This window comes from Dreissena polymorpha, chromosome 14 (genome assembly GCF_020536995.1).
Source record: "Dreissena polymorpha isolate Duluth1 chromosome 14, UMN_Dpol_1.0, whole genome shotgun sequence".
Classification (NCBI taxonomy): Eukaryota; Metazoa; Mollusca; class Bivalvia; order Myida; family Dreissenidae; genus Dreissena; species Dreissena polymorpha.
In genome coordinates, this window is record NC_068368.1 from 3,417,462 (window position 1) to 3,433,580 (window position 16,119).

General features: G+C 35.1%; 1 protein-coding gene and 1 long non-coding RNA gene across 3 annotated transcripts; one reads left to right on the plus strand and one right to left on the minus strand.

The window, feature by feature from the left end:
* Window positions 1-1,057: 1,057 nt before the first annotated feature.
* LOC127858895 (uncharacterized) lies at window positions 1,058-10,467 on the plus strand. 2 transcript variants are annotated; one of them, XM_052396223.1, is made up of 9 exons: window positions 1,058-1,221; window positions 1,447-2,909; window positions 3,203-3,316; window positions 4,038-4,190; window positions 5,306-5,527; window positions 6,472-6,584; window positions 7,505-7,646; window positions 8,103-8,196; window positions 8,573-10,467. In XM_052396223.1, exons 2-9 carry the CDS (start codon window positions 2,393-2,395, stop codon window positions 8,589-8,591), a joined length of 1,374 nt encoding a protein of 457 aa, XP_052252183.1. In that variant the 5' UTR covers window positions 1,058-1,221; window positions 1,447-2,392; the 3' UTR covers window positions 8,592-10,467. The 2 variants fall into 2 exon arrangements, with proteins under 2 accessions (XP_052252183.1, XP_052252184.1); XM_052396224.1 differs by having other exon boundaries at window positions 8,106-8,196.
* A 2,649-nt stretch (window positions 10,468-13,116) lies between these two features.
* LOC127858002 (uncharacterized) lies at window positions 13,117-15,803 on the minus strand. Its single transcript, XR_008038716.1, has 2 exons — window positions 13,802-15,803; window positions 13,117-13,549 (listed from the first exon to the last, which is right to left on the minus strand). It is a non-coding gene; the product is annotated as an uncharacterized LOC127858002 (long non-coding RNA).
* Between the last annotated feature and the right edge of the window lie 316 nt (window positions 15,804-16,119).

Sequence of the window (16,119 nt, forward strand, 5' to 3'; positions counted from 1 at the left end):
ACATTTTTCAGTAAAAATTTACAGATGTAAAATCTTCCTAATCTACAGCCTATAAAAAATTGCATCTGCATCTAACTTCCTTTACCATGTGAGGCGTTTGTCTTTATGACATAAATATCTATAAATATCAAATAAAAAAAAATAAGTTATACTTTGTGATAGTATTTTTAAACCAACTAATCCTTCAGTACCACCAATGTATCAAAACGAATGTTTAAAGCGCCAATAAAATATCCAATTAAAGTAACATCTCTACTGGTAACTAAATGTGTATTCACGATTTGAAAACTAAAATTTCTGTCATGCTCAATAATTGGAGCGTTTTTATTTGCTATTCTAAATTTAACATCAAAGACAGATCAATCGACATACAATAGTCTTCCCTATAGGCCAGTTCGAAATGAATCCTTATTAAAACTTGGATTAAGTACAATAGTTGCAACGCCTGTACATCTGCCCTCACCAAAACTCTAAAATCGTATTATTGAGATTTGACACATATTTAAGTGTTTAAGCTGAAGAAAAAATATTAATGTGAATCTCATGCAGACAGAACACATCCAAATTGTTTACACATAAACATTTACGCAATACAATTTGTCTATCTTTTTAAAACAAGCCAGTTACAGTTAAAGAGCCATTCCAGTTTTTGAATTAATAAACAATACACGACATGTACAATACACTTAACGCTGACTCAATTTAGTCAACATCGACTTGATACTGTATGTGGTAGCGATGTATAAAAAATACTTAACCATAACGATGTATAAAAAAGACTTAACCATTAACGTTTAATACCGAACTCGATATGTCAAACAGACCATACACCTTGAGGTTTAATGGAAATCTTGTTAAATGGGTAATTTTGATATACAGACAAAGAATATTTATGTAATAGAAGTGTTCAACAGACAAAAAAGTCATGTGAGGTTTAAATTCTATAAACTTCCGCATGTGTCGTTGGTAAAACCAAATGCAGCTGACATAACCATCACGTGCGTTTATTGATAGTTGAGCTGTATTTACACATTAAGATATAAACAGACGATTTTAATACATGAACTAGGCGTTTAAACATGGCAAGATGTGAAAACTGGGTTTTTAAATTAATATTTTTAAATTTTTAATTAGAAGCTTTATGGTGAGTGTATTTTTAATTTACATATTTCGATTTCATTGACATAGAAGAAGATGGAACATAAGGAATGTGTATACAAGGTACTAAGTATATTTATACTATATACAATGTTGTGTTTTTTGCGGGAATTTTAATAACTAAGTTCATCCTTTTTGTTTGCATTCTTTTACCCGTTTTTACATTTTAATATGTTATATTACGTCTTACTTATAACGTGATACTTTTAACAGATAGCAGATTCGTACTCGTACGGCTATAAACTGTTTTTTTTTCATTTTAAGATTTATTTTTTCTTTTATTTTCAGATGTGCAAAACATCAAGTAAAATTGTCCGATTGGACGAAGAATTTGTTTCGTGAACGAACGGTCGACACAAACCACGACTCGTTGGAATTAAAAGAGAGATTGTGATTCGTTAAATTCAAGTGGAGGCAATGAACTGTAAGACATCAACAGGTGATAATGATTCGTTAGAATCCAAAGGGAGACAATTATTCCTAAGAAGTCAAAGGGAGACAATTATTCATAAGAAGTCAAAGGGAGACAATTATTCATAAGAAGTCAACAGCAGATAATGATTAGCTGGATTACAAAAGTGATCATGACACTTCAACATTTAAAGGAAGATGATGGCTCTTTTTAATAAAAAAAACCTAAATGACTCTTTATAATTCACAGGAAGATAATTACTAGTTGGAATGTGAAGGGATATAATGATGAGTTGGACTTAAAGGGGAAATATTGACACATTCGTTCTCAAAAGGGGCTAATGGCTGTTTAGAATTCAAAGGAAGACAAGGACTATTACGAATTCAAAGCGAGTTAATGTATGGCTGATTCCGTTACCGACAATATCTAAGATTCAATAACAATGCTTTAAGAGATATGAATTACTAATGTTTCGCCAAAATTAACACCGCGGTAAGTTTCATTATTTCATGGAAGAAAACTTTGATAAGGAGGTCGTTTAGCGTTTTCTTCTGTATCAAAGCATATCAACAGTACTTTAACAATGGACCTCGGAATAGAAACCTACTTTGAGGCCCAGTTCGTCGGCCGGAAAGATGAACTTCGCGATTTGCAAGCTGCCTGGAACAAAAAACAAAGAATGTTCGGAATTTTCGGGATGCGATCTGTTGGTACATCAAGGCTAGCGAAGGAGTTTTTGGCTAGTGTCTCGGGCCAATATGATGAACTAGTCTACGTTAACTTGAAGGAGACCAGCGACCTAGTCGCAATGTACGTCAATATATGCGCCCAATTGACTGTTTCTGTTCAATCTCATCCAAACGATGTCAAGTCGTGGGAAAGCATGCTTTTTGTGCTGTTTCCACTAGACAAACTCAATACGTATTCTTTTTTGACAATGGCGAATACTTTATTGACAATGAAGCCGAAACTCGCGAACCTCTACACAAGCTGTGTGTTGCCCTTTTGAAACAGAACAATATAAAAGTTATTTTGACTTCTACAACGAAGTTTGAGCTTGAAAGTTTGCGGCGTATCTATTACGTGTGTGAGCTACAACCGCTCAAGCCAACAGATACATCGGAATTACTAAGAGCCGAATCGCCCGGTGTGGACTACGGCGAATACTTGTACCGTATTGTAGAACTTAGTGAAGGGTTGCCGCTTCTGATTCTCATGATAACGTCCGAGCTTCGAGACGACGGAGGCATGTTGACGCCGAAGGACATGGCGAATCTGCTAGCGGAATACAGACTGAAGGTCCTTAGTCGAGAGTTTTATCCGGGGAAAGACAGAGTTGGTAGGTGCTTGAGTAACGTCATGCTATGGTAAATTTAATTTATCGATGAGATTAGTTTTGCCATCAGTTGACTGTACCGGTGTATTTTGCTAACAAATGAATGTAAGTGGATGAGAACAGTGTGCATTGAATTATTTGATTTTAATGGACCAAAATCTAGCTGTGATTTTGATAGACTGTATGCATATTCGCCTGCTTAAATGTGCACCATTCAGGAATTATTTAATGTATATCCCTATCGGTATTTCAGGTATCTAGCTCAAGCATTACATATTTTAGAATCACTATTGCAGCTGACGTGTATCGGCTATTCATCAATCGCCTGAGCCCCGTGCTGCAGAGACGGTTCTTAGTCTTGGATTATATACCAGGCTCATTTACTGCAGAAGAGGCCAGATCGCTACTTGGTAAGTTTTACGCTAAACCAAATGCAAAGTTGGTCATTTAACCACGTGCTTTAGAAAAGATTGACAATACTGCAGGCTCGTTAAATGAAGAAACTCCTGATCATTTATTCGTTACATCTAAACTATACATGACGCAAAAACGCAGTTGGCCTTTTAACTTCAGAAAGTTGAGATGAACTTTATTTCAAACCAGTTCAATGGCGACCAGGCAAATCGCTACCAAGTTATTGGTGAACCTAACCTTGTCATAGTTGGCCTTTCAAACATCTAAACTCTTTTTTTAAACCCATGGTCACTCATAGCCATATAGTATGCGTTTAATGTTGACATTTTTGTGTTTATATTTAATTACCCAAGGCTGTGCTGATAAAGGTAAATCTAATGCTATGTGTTCTCTTTAGTGTGATATCAATAAATGTCGAGGATCTCGATACATTTCGGCTCCTGATGATAGCAATCAACATGTCCGAGTAGGTTATATTGATTTCCGATGCCTCATGTGGGAAAAGCCAATATGAAACGATATGTTAGAATCAGTTAATGATCTTTTTGCGGCGTCGAAGAATGGTTTCACGTTGTGGAAATATGAAACTTGTATTTACTAGTTCATGATCTTGTCCATCGAATAGTCCACGAACAAGTTACATGTCATTTCAAGATTTCTTTTTAAGATGTATGTTCATGATATTCACAAATCTAATGCACTCAACTTCTACTGCAGATTATTCGACGGTAGCGTTGGTGAAGGACCAAGTGCTGGTCCCTAAACTTAGGCGTCACTTCATTACCTATGATCCCTCGAATAGGCGCTTTAACATACAAGGAATCTTGCGGGAGTGTCTCAAAACGTATTTCGCTTTGCGGCACATTCCAGGTAACACAAATATATTTCAATTGCCTTTTGTATCGAACGTTTAACCCTTAAAATGTTAACAATCAACGAATATTTGGTAAAATAGTTCGTAAAATAAAGTTAACACATAAACAATCAGTGTTCCTTGTGGCAATAGCCAAAATTTCTACTATATATTTGCTCTGGTAACATAGATTTAACAAGATACACAATGCTTTTTTTTTAATTGTGGTAAAATATATTCAACACGTGTTCATGTACCAATATAGTGGTTATGTGTCGTATGAATTAATTTCGTTGCGGGAAATTAAAATGGAATGTATTGTGGAACAAAAAATAAAAACGAGCATTATATATCTTTACCAGACCACATCTAGCGTTTGACTGTTGGCAATTGATATAAGGAACACTGATTGTTTATATGTTAACTTTATTTTACGAAATATGTTACGAACTATTCGTTGATTCTTATCGTTATAGGGGCTTTAAAGTTGCTTCAATGCCCATACATACTGATCTTATCATGTCATGAAATGGAAATGGGTATTGGGACCAATAATTACTTTTTTCGGGGCCTATGCCTTTGCTTAAAGTTCATATTCCTCCAGCATATTTACCGAACAGAAAAAGTCCCATCCGAATGCGTTGTGTTTCTTTGACCTGTACATACATGACTTGAAGGGCTTAATGACTACACAACAATTGTTTTTTTTCCGCTAATGATTGACACTGATACAATTAATTTAATAATCGTGCAAATGTACATATTTATTACCGTTTTTTTAACATAATTCATAGGATTGACAACTTTAATACAATATGCATAACAAAATGGGTTCACTGATATATTTCATTGAGTAACGAAATTTGGAAAACAGGGTATTCAATAGATATTAAATACAATGTGTATCAAGAAAGCTTGCTTAAACGAATAATGGGTTAAACTAGTCAAAAAGGTCGCGGTGTCATTGTGGACAAAGTGTTCGCCTAGAGATCTTGAGGTTCTTGGTTCGATCCCCACTCTGATGAAGTCAGCAAGATGTTAAGCTCTTCATACACTAAGTACTTGTTCTTCCCAGGCAACGGCCTGGACATTGTCTCGACAAACCTTATTAAAAAGTCTCAAACTTTTTCAGAAATCCGCAAGCGTTTCTGCCAAACATTCACCGAGGTAATGACGAGCATATCTCGACGTTATACGTCACAGGAGTATGCGAACGCCCTGGCGGACTTTGCTTTTGAGCAGCCGAACCTGCAGAAGCTGTTGCTGGAGATACAATACACTACACAGGACACTTACACGTTCTTTATTCAGATGGCTACTGAGTCCACGGAGTTTATTGAGCAATATCTCACAGGTAAAACAATATACTGATCCGAGTTGGCCACAAATGAGCCTCGTCATGCGAAAATGCGCTCATGCCATATGTATCCACCGTAGCTGCTGACCAGCCTAAACATTTGCAAAGTTCTATGGTCTCATCAGCGGACAGGCCGCAAACAGCACTAGACCAATAATCGCTTTTTGGCGTAGACCAATTGAGCTATTTATGACGTATCTAGTTTCACGTAAATTCTGTGATTAAACGCCAGTTTATGCTAGACTCTTCATTTAAGGGACAACAATTCTGGCGTGATGGGTAATTTAACAGTAATTTATTTAAAAAAAACTTCGAACCAATCTCAAACGTATTTCAGACTGTGTGTTTATTATGCATAATCGGAATTTCGATGTGTATAAAATGAATCGCTCCGAACTGTCATTCGATTTCGTTAATCGTGTTTGTGGTCAGAATGGTTAGCATTCGATACACACGTATCCAAAATATTGTGTTTTAAAATAAAATTAAATCAAAGGATGACAAAAACAACAGAAAATGGAAGTTCATATCTTTGTAAATGTATTGTTATTGTTGCCATTGAGGTAAGCGTGTCGTTAAATAATGTTTTTATTTTTTTTAACTGTTAAATCTCAAATAGTGTAATCAGTCTAATCTACAGTAGAGTTTCAGTTGCAATCGATATTTCAATTATCCCAATTCCGTGCTACGTTTAATTATCATTATGTTTGATTCTTGCGTTGATTTGTGGCTTAATTTTATTTATCACCGTTGGCTAAGACTGAATGTAGACACCAGTGTGTTCAATTGAAACCTTATGATCGTATTCTTTTCATATATGTAAAATCGGCAAATGGGCCGATAGGATCATATTAGCCCGCAAGATACGTCCCGAATATTGTTTTACTATTTATAGTTACGGTATGTAATATTGTTTTTACATTAATAGTAATCCTTTTTAGGAAACTCGGAGGATTTTTACAGTCAATGTCATCGTGCAGCAGACCGATACGGTAAAGAAACGGACAAAGCTGTAGTAGATATTGCCGTGGGAAGCCTGTACACATATGTCAAGGTATTCTTAAATATATGGAATGATGAACCTAGATAAAAAGATGGAAATGAGGATTATGTTCACTAATTTATGTTCACTTATCTACACTTACATTGATATGTTGTATATGGTAACTGGATTCCTGCACACAAATTCGTGTATCGTTATATCAACATGATATAAGGTTCTTTGAAACTTGTACACTTATTTTTGTACACTTGACTAAACATTATTGTAATATATGGGCCGCGTCATGCGAAAATAGGTCTAATGCCACATGCCAGCATATCTCAACACCAACCAGCGCATACGCAAGAAGCGTGGTCCGGGGTACCGTGTCCGCCAATGAGACCATACAACCTTTATATTGGAAATAGTTATTCCGGACCAGACTATAAGATATATATATTGGAAAAGGATAGCGCATACGCAAATCGTGGTCTGGAGTTACCGTGTCCGCTAATGAGGTCATAAAACCTTGCGCGACTTTATAGCGGACATGGTTATTCCGGACCAGTTTTTGCGGATGCTACGCTTGTCGCATACGACATAAGACCCATTTTCGCATTACGAGGATCACATGGTTATTGGAAGCCTGAATATTGATACGATTTTTTTTAACTAGCAGCTACTCGTACTTGTGACTCAAGAATTTAATTGGCCAAAAATGAGTTTACATTTCATTAAAAATGGATAGCACATTGTCGCATTATGTTTGAATCGATTTACTACAGCCCTTTGGACACCCTCTAGGAAAAAGAATCGACCGGTTGAGCTATAAGTTTCTGTCAACTGGCTAAAAGTATTGTATACAGGAATAGTTATATTAAAGTGTATACATATAACCACGTTTATACTGACTAATTATATAATTTTGACCCGTAGTTAACACAACATGTTTTGTTAAATTGTTAATTAATACGTTTTAATTTTATTTTCAGGCAAAATTCACAGAGGGCTACACCAAATACAGCGCAGCGCTATGCATATTAAAAGGCGCTGGAAAGTCGCTACAGCTGGCAACTGTGCATCAGCGCATCGGATCCAACCTTTTTTTCAGGATCAAAACAAAGAAGCTATCACGTACTCATTATTTTAAATATGTATATGTTCCGTTCTTGCTTCTTTTGTTTCCAGTTATGACTAGACACATAATTTCATACAGATCAATATAAGATAAAAAGATGTCAAAACAAAATTCATGTTACAGGATTCGTATGTCTTGTGTATAGATGTTTTACAAATTGTGATACACCATACGCCACTGATTATAAAATTAGTTAGTATTTTATTGATTGTTAAATACTCTATTCAAAACCGAATAATAGATATATCTATACTTGAATTTGCACTTGTTAATACGTCATACAGTTTTATTTACAGTCAAATCAAGTTTACCTTACCCATCGTACCATTTACTTAACCACGTCTGTATATTTTGTATGTATTGTAAAATAGTTTTGTTGTTTTGTTGAGCCTACAATTAAAGAATTTCGTTCAAAACTAATAAGATTTAATGATTTATACATTCATTTAAAGAAGTCGCTGGCCATTTCGCTGGTATCCGGGAAGCCTTTCGAATACATAGCTCTTCAGGCGTTAAGCAGTATGGGATGTACGCTTACCAAGTTAGGTAAGGGGTTCTTTGATTACGTTCGATACATCTATTGGTTACGAACAATGCCATGCCTGCTTGAAATTGATTTAATTATGTTGATGTATTAAATTGTTGTGAATGCTATTAGTTTTGCATCTCATCGAATCATCCACTATCGATCGATTGACACACTTCTCGATTTAGTCTAATAAATCGGTGTATTAACAATTCATCTGCCTTAAATGATAATCGTTTTCGAAAATAAGTCGAATAATAAATAATAAAGACAATCTAATTTAAGTTTAGTGTTTTTCCCTAATTAAAAAATACATTTAAAATTGAATTTCTTATTAAGTTTTATTTAAAATGTATTCATACCTTCAACATAATAACTGTATCTCATCCTGAACAGGACGATTCAAAGATGCTGAGAAATACCATTTTGATTGCCTCAAACGTCGACGGAAAATTCAAAGCAAAAATCACCCGGATGTCGGAACGACCTTGAACAACATGGGACTCATGTATGACCAGAAGGGCGACGGTAGGTTGGCATTGAAATACTTTCAAGAAGGCCTTGAAATACAGACCAAATCCAAGGCTCCATATCTTTCTCGCGTTGCTTTGTTGACGAATGTTGCAAACGCATGCGTGGACGTTGGCAAGTTAGATGTGGCATTAAATGCTTTAGACGAAGCAGAAGAAATTTTAACAAAGCAACGGTTTCCGCAGCTCTACCTTACTGCGTATTTGAATGACACGAGGGGAAAGTTGTATTTCCAACAGGGTAATATGGACAAAGCAGGTGAAATGTTCGAGAAAGCGGCAATGGGACGCGAGGACGTGGCGTCTGGAAAAACCAAAAACGTGGAAAGCTTGGTTCACTTGATGAAAGTGGCCGTTAAAAAAGGGGACACTTCTCAATGTATTAAAACTGGGAAAAGTGTGCTTTCCTATAGTGATGATCTCATAAAGCAGCGTCCGCAAAACAACGTTTTGACTGAGTGTTACAATTGCCTCGCAAAGGTGTACGAGGCAATGGGCGACCATGCAAAGGTCAGGGATACGTTGACAAAGATCAAGACGGAACTGTTAAGGCTGGAACACCTGTACACGTGCGATTGCAATGAAGGCCAGGTGGTTAAAATACGGAAACAGCTGACGGACATTGAGTGCAAGCAGAAGGCGATGCCTCACACCCTCGACAAGGTTACAAACACAAAGACAGTGATTTAAATGATTTGACTTTTAAAGATCATGCAATAAAAATTTAAGTACCGTAGTTAGATGTTATAGTAACGGTGATGCATAATAAACGAAGCAAAACCAATAATGCTTTGACTCTAAAGAGAAAGCGGCATGAGGACGCGAGGACGTGGCGTCTGGAAAAACCACCCACGTGGAAAGCTTGGTTCACTCGATGAAAGTGGCCGTTAAAAAGGGGGACAATGCTAAATGTATTAACACTAGAAAAACTGTGCTTTCCTTCAGTGATGATGTTATAAAGCAGCGTCCGAAAAGTCACTTTTTGACTGAGTGTTACGATTGCCTCGCAAAGGTATATAAGACAATGGGCGACGACGAAAAGGTCAGGGTTACGTTGACCAAGATCAAGACGGAACTGTTAAGGCTGGAATATCTTTACACACGTGATTGCAATGAAGGTCAGGCGGTTAAAATAAGGCAACAGCTTGCGGACATTGAGTGCAAGCTGAAGGCGATGTCTCACACCCTCGACGATTTCACAAACCTCAAGACAGTGTGATCTCATTAGAACTATTCAATGACCAGTTGCGTTGTGAGATTATCAAATGAATGATGCTAAAAATTTGCACATTGTAACATGATCCAATTGATTTCTTCCAATCGTGCAGGAACATACAAACAAGTACGAACTGTAAAGCGAACAATCAGGGCCATCTTTACAGTATATAGGTCTTACTGAGTATAATTTACGCACCTTTTACACAACTTTTATTTTCAAAGTGTTACAGTTTTCCCCAAACGACATTGTACATGTTTTTTTTATTTTTAAATATATTTAGGGTGCATAATGAACGAAACAAAACCGTAATAAGTTCGCTCTGAAAGTACTAGAACTTACTGCATCGAATGCTTTTTACTACTAAGCTATGAATTGTGTACTTAAATGAATGAAACGATGCAACAATTTGTTAAAGTATTTACTATGATTTGAGATAACGTGTTGAGTATATTGAATGTTCAACGTTTCTTTTTTTACCGTAACAATATTATGTACTTGATGTTGTATTTATATTTATTCGCACTATTAAACTTGTAATTCTACTTCTACTTCGTACTTCCTACAGTCAATTGCTGACTATTACAGGAAGGCCTATTATAGGCAGATATCGACACTGTCGAGTCCGTTTCCGTTGGGAAGAAACAGTACTTGGTGTCTGTAGAGGAGATAATGAGAACGCTCCCCGAGCAGGGAGCGAACCCACGAACTCCCGATCGCTAGCCGGACACCTCATTCACTACACCACCGCGACCTTACTACACCACCACGACCTATTCAGTAATGGTCTCATTTCTCATTTACTCCATTTTACTGAACACAAGTTAATATCCAGTGACATGTACGTTCAAATATGTATCACACTAAAACAACAAAAACAAATGTGAGCTGAGTCATCGGTAACTCATTTCTTTAAGCTCGCTTACTGTAAAAAAATTATAGATTGAGGTCGGCGTCAGGTGAACGTGTTCAAAATAGAAATAATGGCACTTGAGAATTATAATAAAGATTGGAATCGATAACGTCCGCTACCCTTTGATTAAATGCATGGACAAAAAGACTTATATATACAATATAGACAATATATAATTGTGGGGTGTATAGAAACGAGATGCTCGTTGAAAGGCGTACAAAAGATCCGTGTTTATACTAAGGTTGCCTGCATTGAACCTTTCAAAATCGCCAGACAAATCAGCAATATGGCGTAGTATGCTTTTCAATCTATATAAACATGTTTGCATTTACTTAAGCAAGTGACAAATAGCATAATATCTAAAACAGAACAATTCATGCCACTTATAACTTTTGTGAAGAACACAATCGGTATGGCAATTTAAAGGCGTACAAAGACCCGTTTATAGGCTAAGGGGTTGCCTGCGTTAAACCTAAACACATCTAACGACCAATCAATAATATAAAGAAGTGTAAATATCAATCTATATAAGCATTTTTGCATTAATCATTTAAAAAAAAACACCCGCATGGGTTGTATGATTTTACAGTAAAAATAGAAAATTCTAAATTAATGGACGCGACAACGTACACTCAAAGGCACTTCTAACGCTTCACTTTTATAGAAATTATTTCACAAAAGCAGCTCATATATCAAATTGATGTTATGCACATTTTTTTTGGATAACATTTACAATAAAGTTACATTTAAAAAATCATTCATGATGTTCTTACACATAATGTACATATCGGTATGCCGTGTCACGCATATATTTTTAGGCATAAATATTGTGTTTTTTTCATACTATTATTTTCTTAATACAATATCATAGAAAAAAACACATTTCTTTATCAACTACATGTTGTCGGGGTCATGGTTTTACAAGGTCAAAGGCGTATGCAGGTAACTGTGACCAATATAGTCGAATTAAGCACATTTCAGGTTTAATGCCACATAATGCTTTTTTTACGTTGGCAAATGTTCAGTGGACATTTGGGTTTAATATAAGGTGACTGACAGAAAATATACTTTGCATTTTTTAATCGGGGGAACTGTCAAGTTCGCTGTTTCGGGATAGGTCCTAATGCTGATTCATTCTTTTAACGCTAATTGATCTATATCCACATTAGGGTTCTCCAAAATTATGAAAGTGTCAGGATTTTGTTCTCCAAGAATTGGCTGAAAATAACAGCATAAGCATTTTTTCATTAAATTGTTTTCAATATGGAGAAGCGTATCTGTCTGATATCATTTTGGATAGAAAAAAGCACCCGCATAGGTTGCAGGACTACAGTAAAAATAGAAAATGCTAAATCAATGGACGTGACAACATGTGTTAACAACTTAAAATCGATCTTCACTCAAAGGCATTTCAAACGCAACACTTTCATATTAATTTCACCAAAAACGGCTCACGATATCACATTGAAATTTTGCACAGTTTTGTTTGATATCATTTTTAACAAAGTTCTATTTTAAATCATCCATTACGTTCTGACACTGCTGGACAACGTGCATGTGGGTTTGCCTCGTGACGCACGTGCACATGGCGAACAATATTCATTTTCTTTTTCATAGTATTATTTTATTAAGACAATATCATAGAAAAACACATTTTGTTATCGGCTTAATGTTGTCGTGGTCATGGTTTTACAAGGTCGAAGTCGTATGAAGGTAACTGTGACCAATAAAGTCGAATTAAGAACATATCAGGTTATATGTTATGCACATATTGCTTCTCTCACTTCGACACATGTTGAGTGGAGATATGGGTATTATATAAGGTGATTCAAAGAACTTACATTTACTTTGCATTTTCAAAGCGAGAAAATATTCAAGTGCGCTGTCTCGGACAGGTTCTAATGATGATACAATCATTTAATCCTAATGGATCCACGTAGTAGACCGTGTAGCCCGCATTAGCAGTTATGAATGCAACACGGTCGGTGTTTTAGTTTACGGATGCTAAAATATAATCTTATATTTTAAGTTGCGGTGAAAATATCAAATCGTTAAGCACACATCGTCACATATATGAACTCGCTGTTTGCATTTAAAGATTTATTACATGTTTATTTTCAGATGTTCAAATTGTCAAGTAAATGTTAAGTCAAGATTTGACAAAGAACTTGTTTTCGTGAACAAAAGGTAGACACAAACTGCGACTCGTTTGGTATTCAAATGTAGATATGACTCGTAAAAATTCAAACGGAGGTAATAAAGCGTTTGAACTCGAAAGAAGAACTGTATACCATATAATTTATGTTGTGATACAATGGAGATAATGACTCTTGTAATGCAAAGGGAGATGATCCCTATTTGAAATTCAATTGCTCTTTAGAAGTCAGAGATAGATAATGACGCGTTAGAATTCAAAGGAAAATCATGACGCGTAGGAACTCAAAGGGAGCTAATGAATGTTAGCATTCTAAGGGAGAGAATAACTGTTACGAATTCAAGGCGAAACAATGTAAGGCTGATTCCGTTACCGGCAATTTACACCGCGGTAAGATTAATTGTCGTATGGAAGACAACTTTAATACACAAGGAGGTCGATTTTAGCGTTGTCTTCTCTATCAAAGCACCGCATCTGTACTTTAACAATGGTTCTCGGAATAGAAACCTACTTGAAGCCCGGTTCGTCGGTTGAAAAGATGAACTTAGCGATTTGAAACCTGCCTGAAAAGAAAACAAAGAACGTTCGGAATTTTCGGAATGCGAAATGTGGGTACATCAAGTCTGGCAAATAAGTTCATGGCTAGTGTATTGGACCAATATGATGAAGTAGTGTACGTTTACAACACTGAACCAAGTCAAACATTTAAAAACAAAGTGACCTGGTGCAATGTTGCTTCAAGCATAAGTATAAATTAAAAAAAGGAATTTGGGCCCAATGTTTCCGTACTAAAGTGTTAAATCGACTTGACTTGCCATGGTCTCTATCTGCATGGATTTTAATCATTTTCTGACAACTTCGGATGTTCGGTCTCCATTAAAAGAGCTTTATTGGACCTTGCAATAGCTTGATCAAACGGGGTCTTCTTCCATCACCAATAAGCCTTGCATGCCATGATAACTGAAATACTGTTAATGTGATGTAAAAAGTATATACACAAATACAATTGTTTCTAACGTGGTGTGGTGCAGACATATTACAATAAGTGTCGATGGAGGGTGAAGGCAAACAGGTCGAATAAGCAGCTTAATACAGTCCATGCATGTAGAAAAATTAAGAAAAAACATAAGTACAACCTACACATAAGAGACAATGTTTAATGGTTATATTGCTGTAATATAAGATTAATTAAACATGTTTAAAACAGTGTAAAACACCATTTTACAAACAAATAAATATATCATTAACATAAAAAGGGAGCGTATTGGAATTCCTTCCACACTTCATTATCTTTTATAAATTGTTTATGTATCTCTGGCCCACCATACTTTCAAAAGAACTGTTTTTGTTACTCAAGTTGTTAACGTTTTTTTTCTGACAAAATGACATTGCAAAGGAATCTTTTTTCAGTGTTCCTAGTGAGTTATATTTAATAATACTCTAATAATGCATTCAAAAGTGATGTAAGTTCCACCTTTTGTATTAGATTTATAAACACAAGAAGAAAATAAGTACTTACGACTCCAAAAAAAGAATTTGGTTTATAAGGTGAGAACATGTGATTACTATGAAACCATTCTTATTCGTCAAACATTAATTTTCGTCTATTTCGTCAGTAGACCGATTGACGAATTTAAGTTCCTAACGCATAATTATGTCCAATGTTTAAACAAAATTTAGACTTGATTACCGTTGACATGAGAAATTATAATCCAACATAATCCACGCAATTGCCATACTTACTGCGTCTGTTTCGAAATCAAGTTAATCCGGTTTTGATACAAAGGGGTATAGATTATACAGTGTACTTAACTGGCACGTGACATTTCTTTAAATTAATTGTGTTATTAAAATGGATTATCGGATATATATGCACATTAGAAAAGCGGTATGTTTACAGTTATTCAGTCCCACTAATCCGCTTATCATTACAATGAACTTGTTAATGGCATAAAGTAATAAGGGCCAGTTACTATCCCCAAATAACAAACAACTAGTTAATTGCCATGTGATATAAAAGAGCCCACCTCCTGCAAGTGACTCTCATGGGTCCTCCCCCTTTCTCCATCACGATTTGTCGCGACCGCATGTATTACAAACTAATCGGAAATTGACTGACGCATTTTTTAATTTTTTTTTTTACAAAATCAGAAATTGACGAATTTAAGTGCTGACGAAAAAGTCATTTTTTGAAAAATGGCGAAATGTCGTGTTGACGAAAATAAATGTTTTTACAGTATTAACCCTTTTATAAGATTTCATTATAACTAATGCATATATCAACGAAGTATATGCCATATATCCTATTTGTGCATATTATTCCAAACCTAATATACAAGAAATTTATATGGACTTATTATTTTACATTACTCCACCCACTAATGAAACTTACAGAAATGTATATACTCTTAAGGAACATCAAAAGGTTCTATTTAGAACATTTTTGAGTAATAGTCACTTTAACTATTTGAAATACTTTCTGAAGATTTGCAATCAACGCAATTATAATTAACATGACTGATACATTTATTGCAACCATTAGGCTGTTCAATTTTAGCAAAGCTAGAATAGAAGAAGGATTCTCATTACTATCAATTTAAGTATGTACTTCTCATAATACAACCTTTGTGTAAATCATTTTCTAGTTCAACTCTCTGCATTTTATATTCATGATTTTCTTTTAAATATGTTGAGTATTTATATATTTTGTTTTTCATAATTTAATTTAACAATAAATTTCACTTACTCTAACCATGAACAATACAATTTTTTAACAGTTTTATATTTTCCCAATGTTATTAAGTAATCTTATGAGTTCCAGTCATAATTGTCAAATAGTATTTAAAATAATCACTTTCTACCAAATAGGAATGAGTAAATTTATAATATCAATTACCAAAAGTAACTGTAAATTTATTATTTAATTCCAGCATACCAAAATCATGGTCTGACATTGAAAAAGGAATATTTGTACAATTTACAACATTTTTCAGTAATAATTTACTGACCTAATATCTATCAAAGTACAACCTATAAACACATTTTTATATTTATATAACATCCTAAACCATGTGAAGCATTTGTCTTTATGACATAAATATATATAAAAGTGAAATACATTAAATTAAG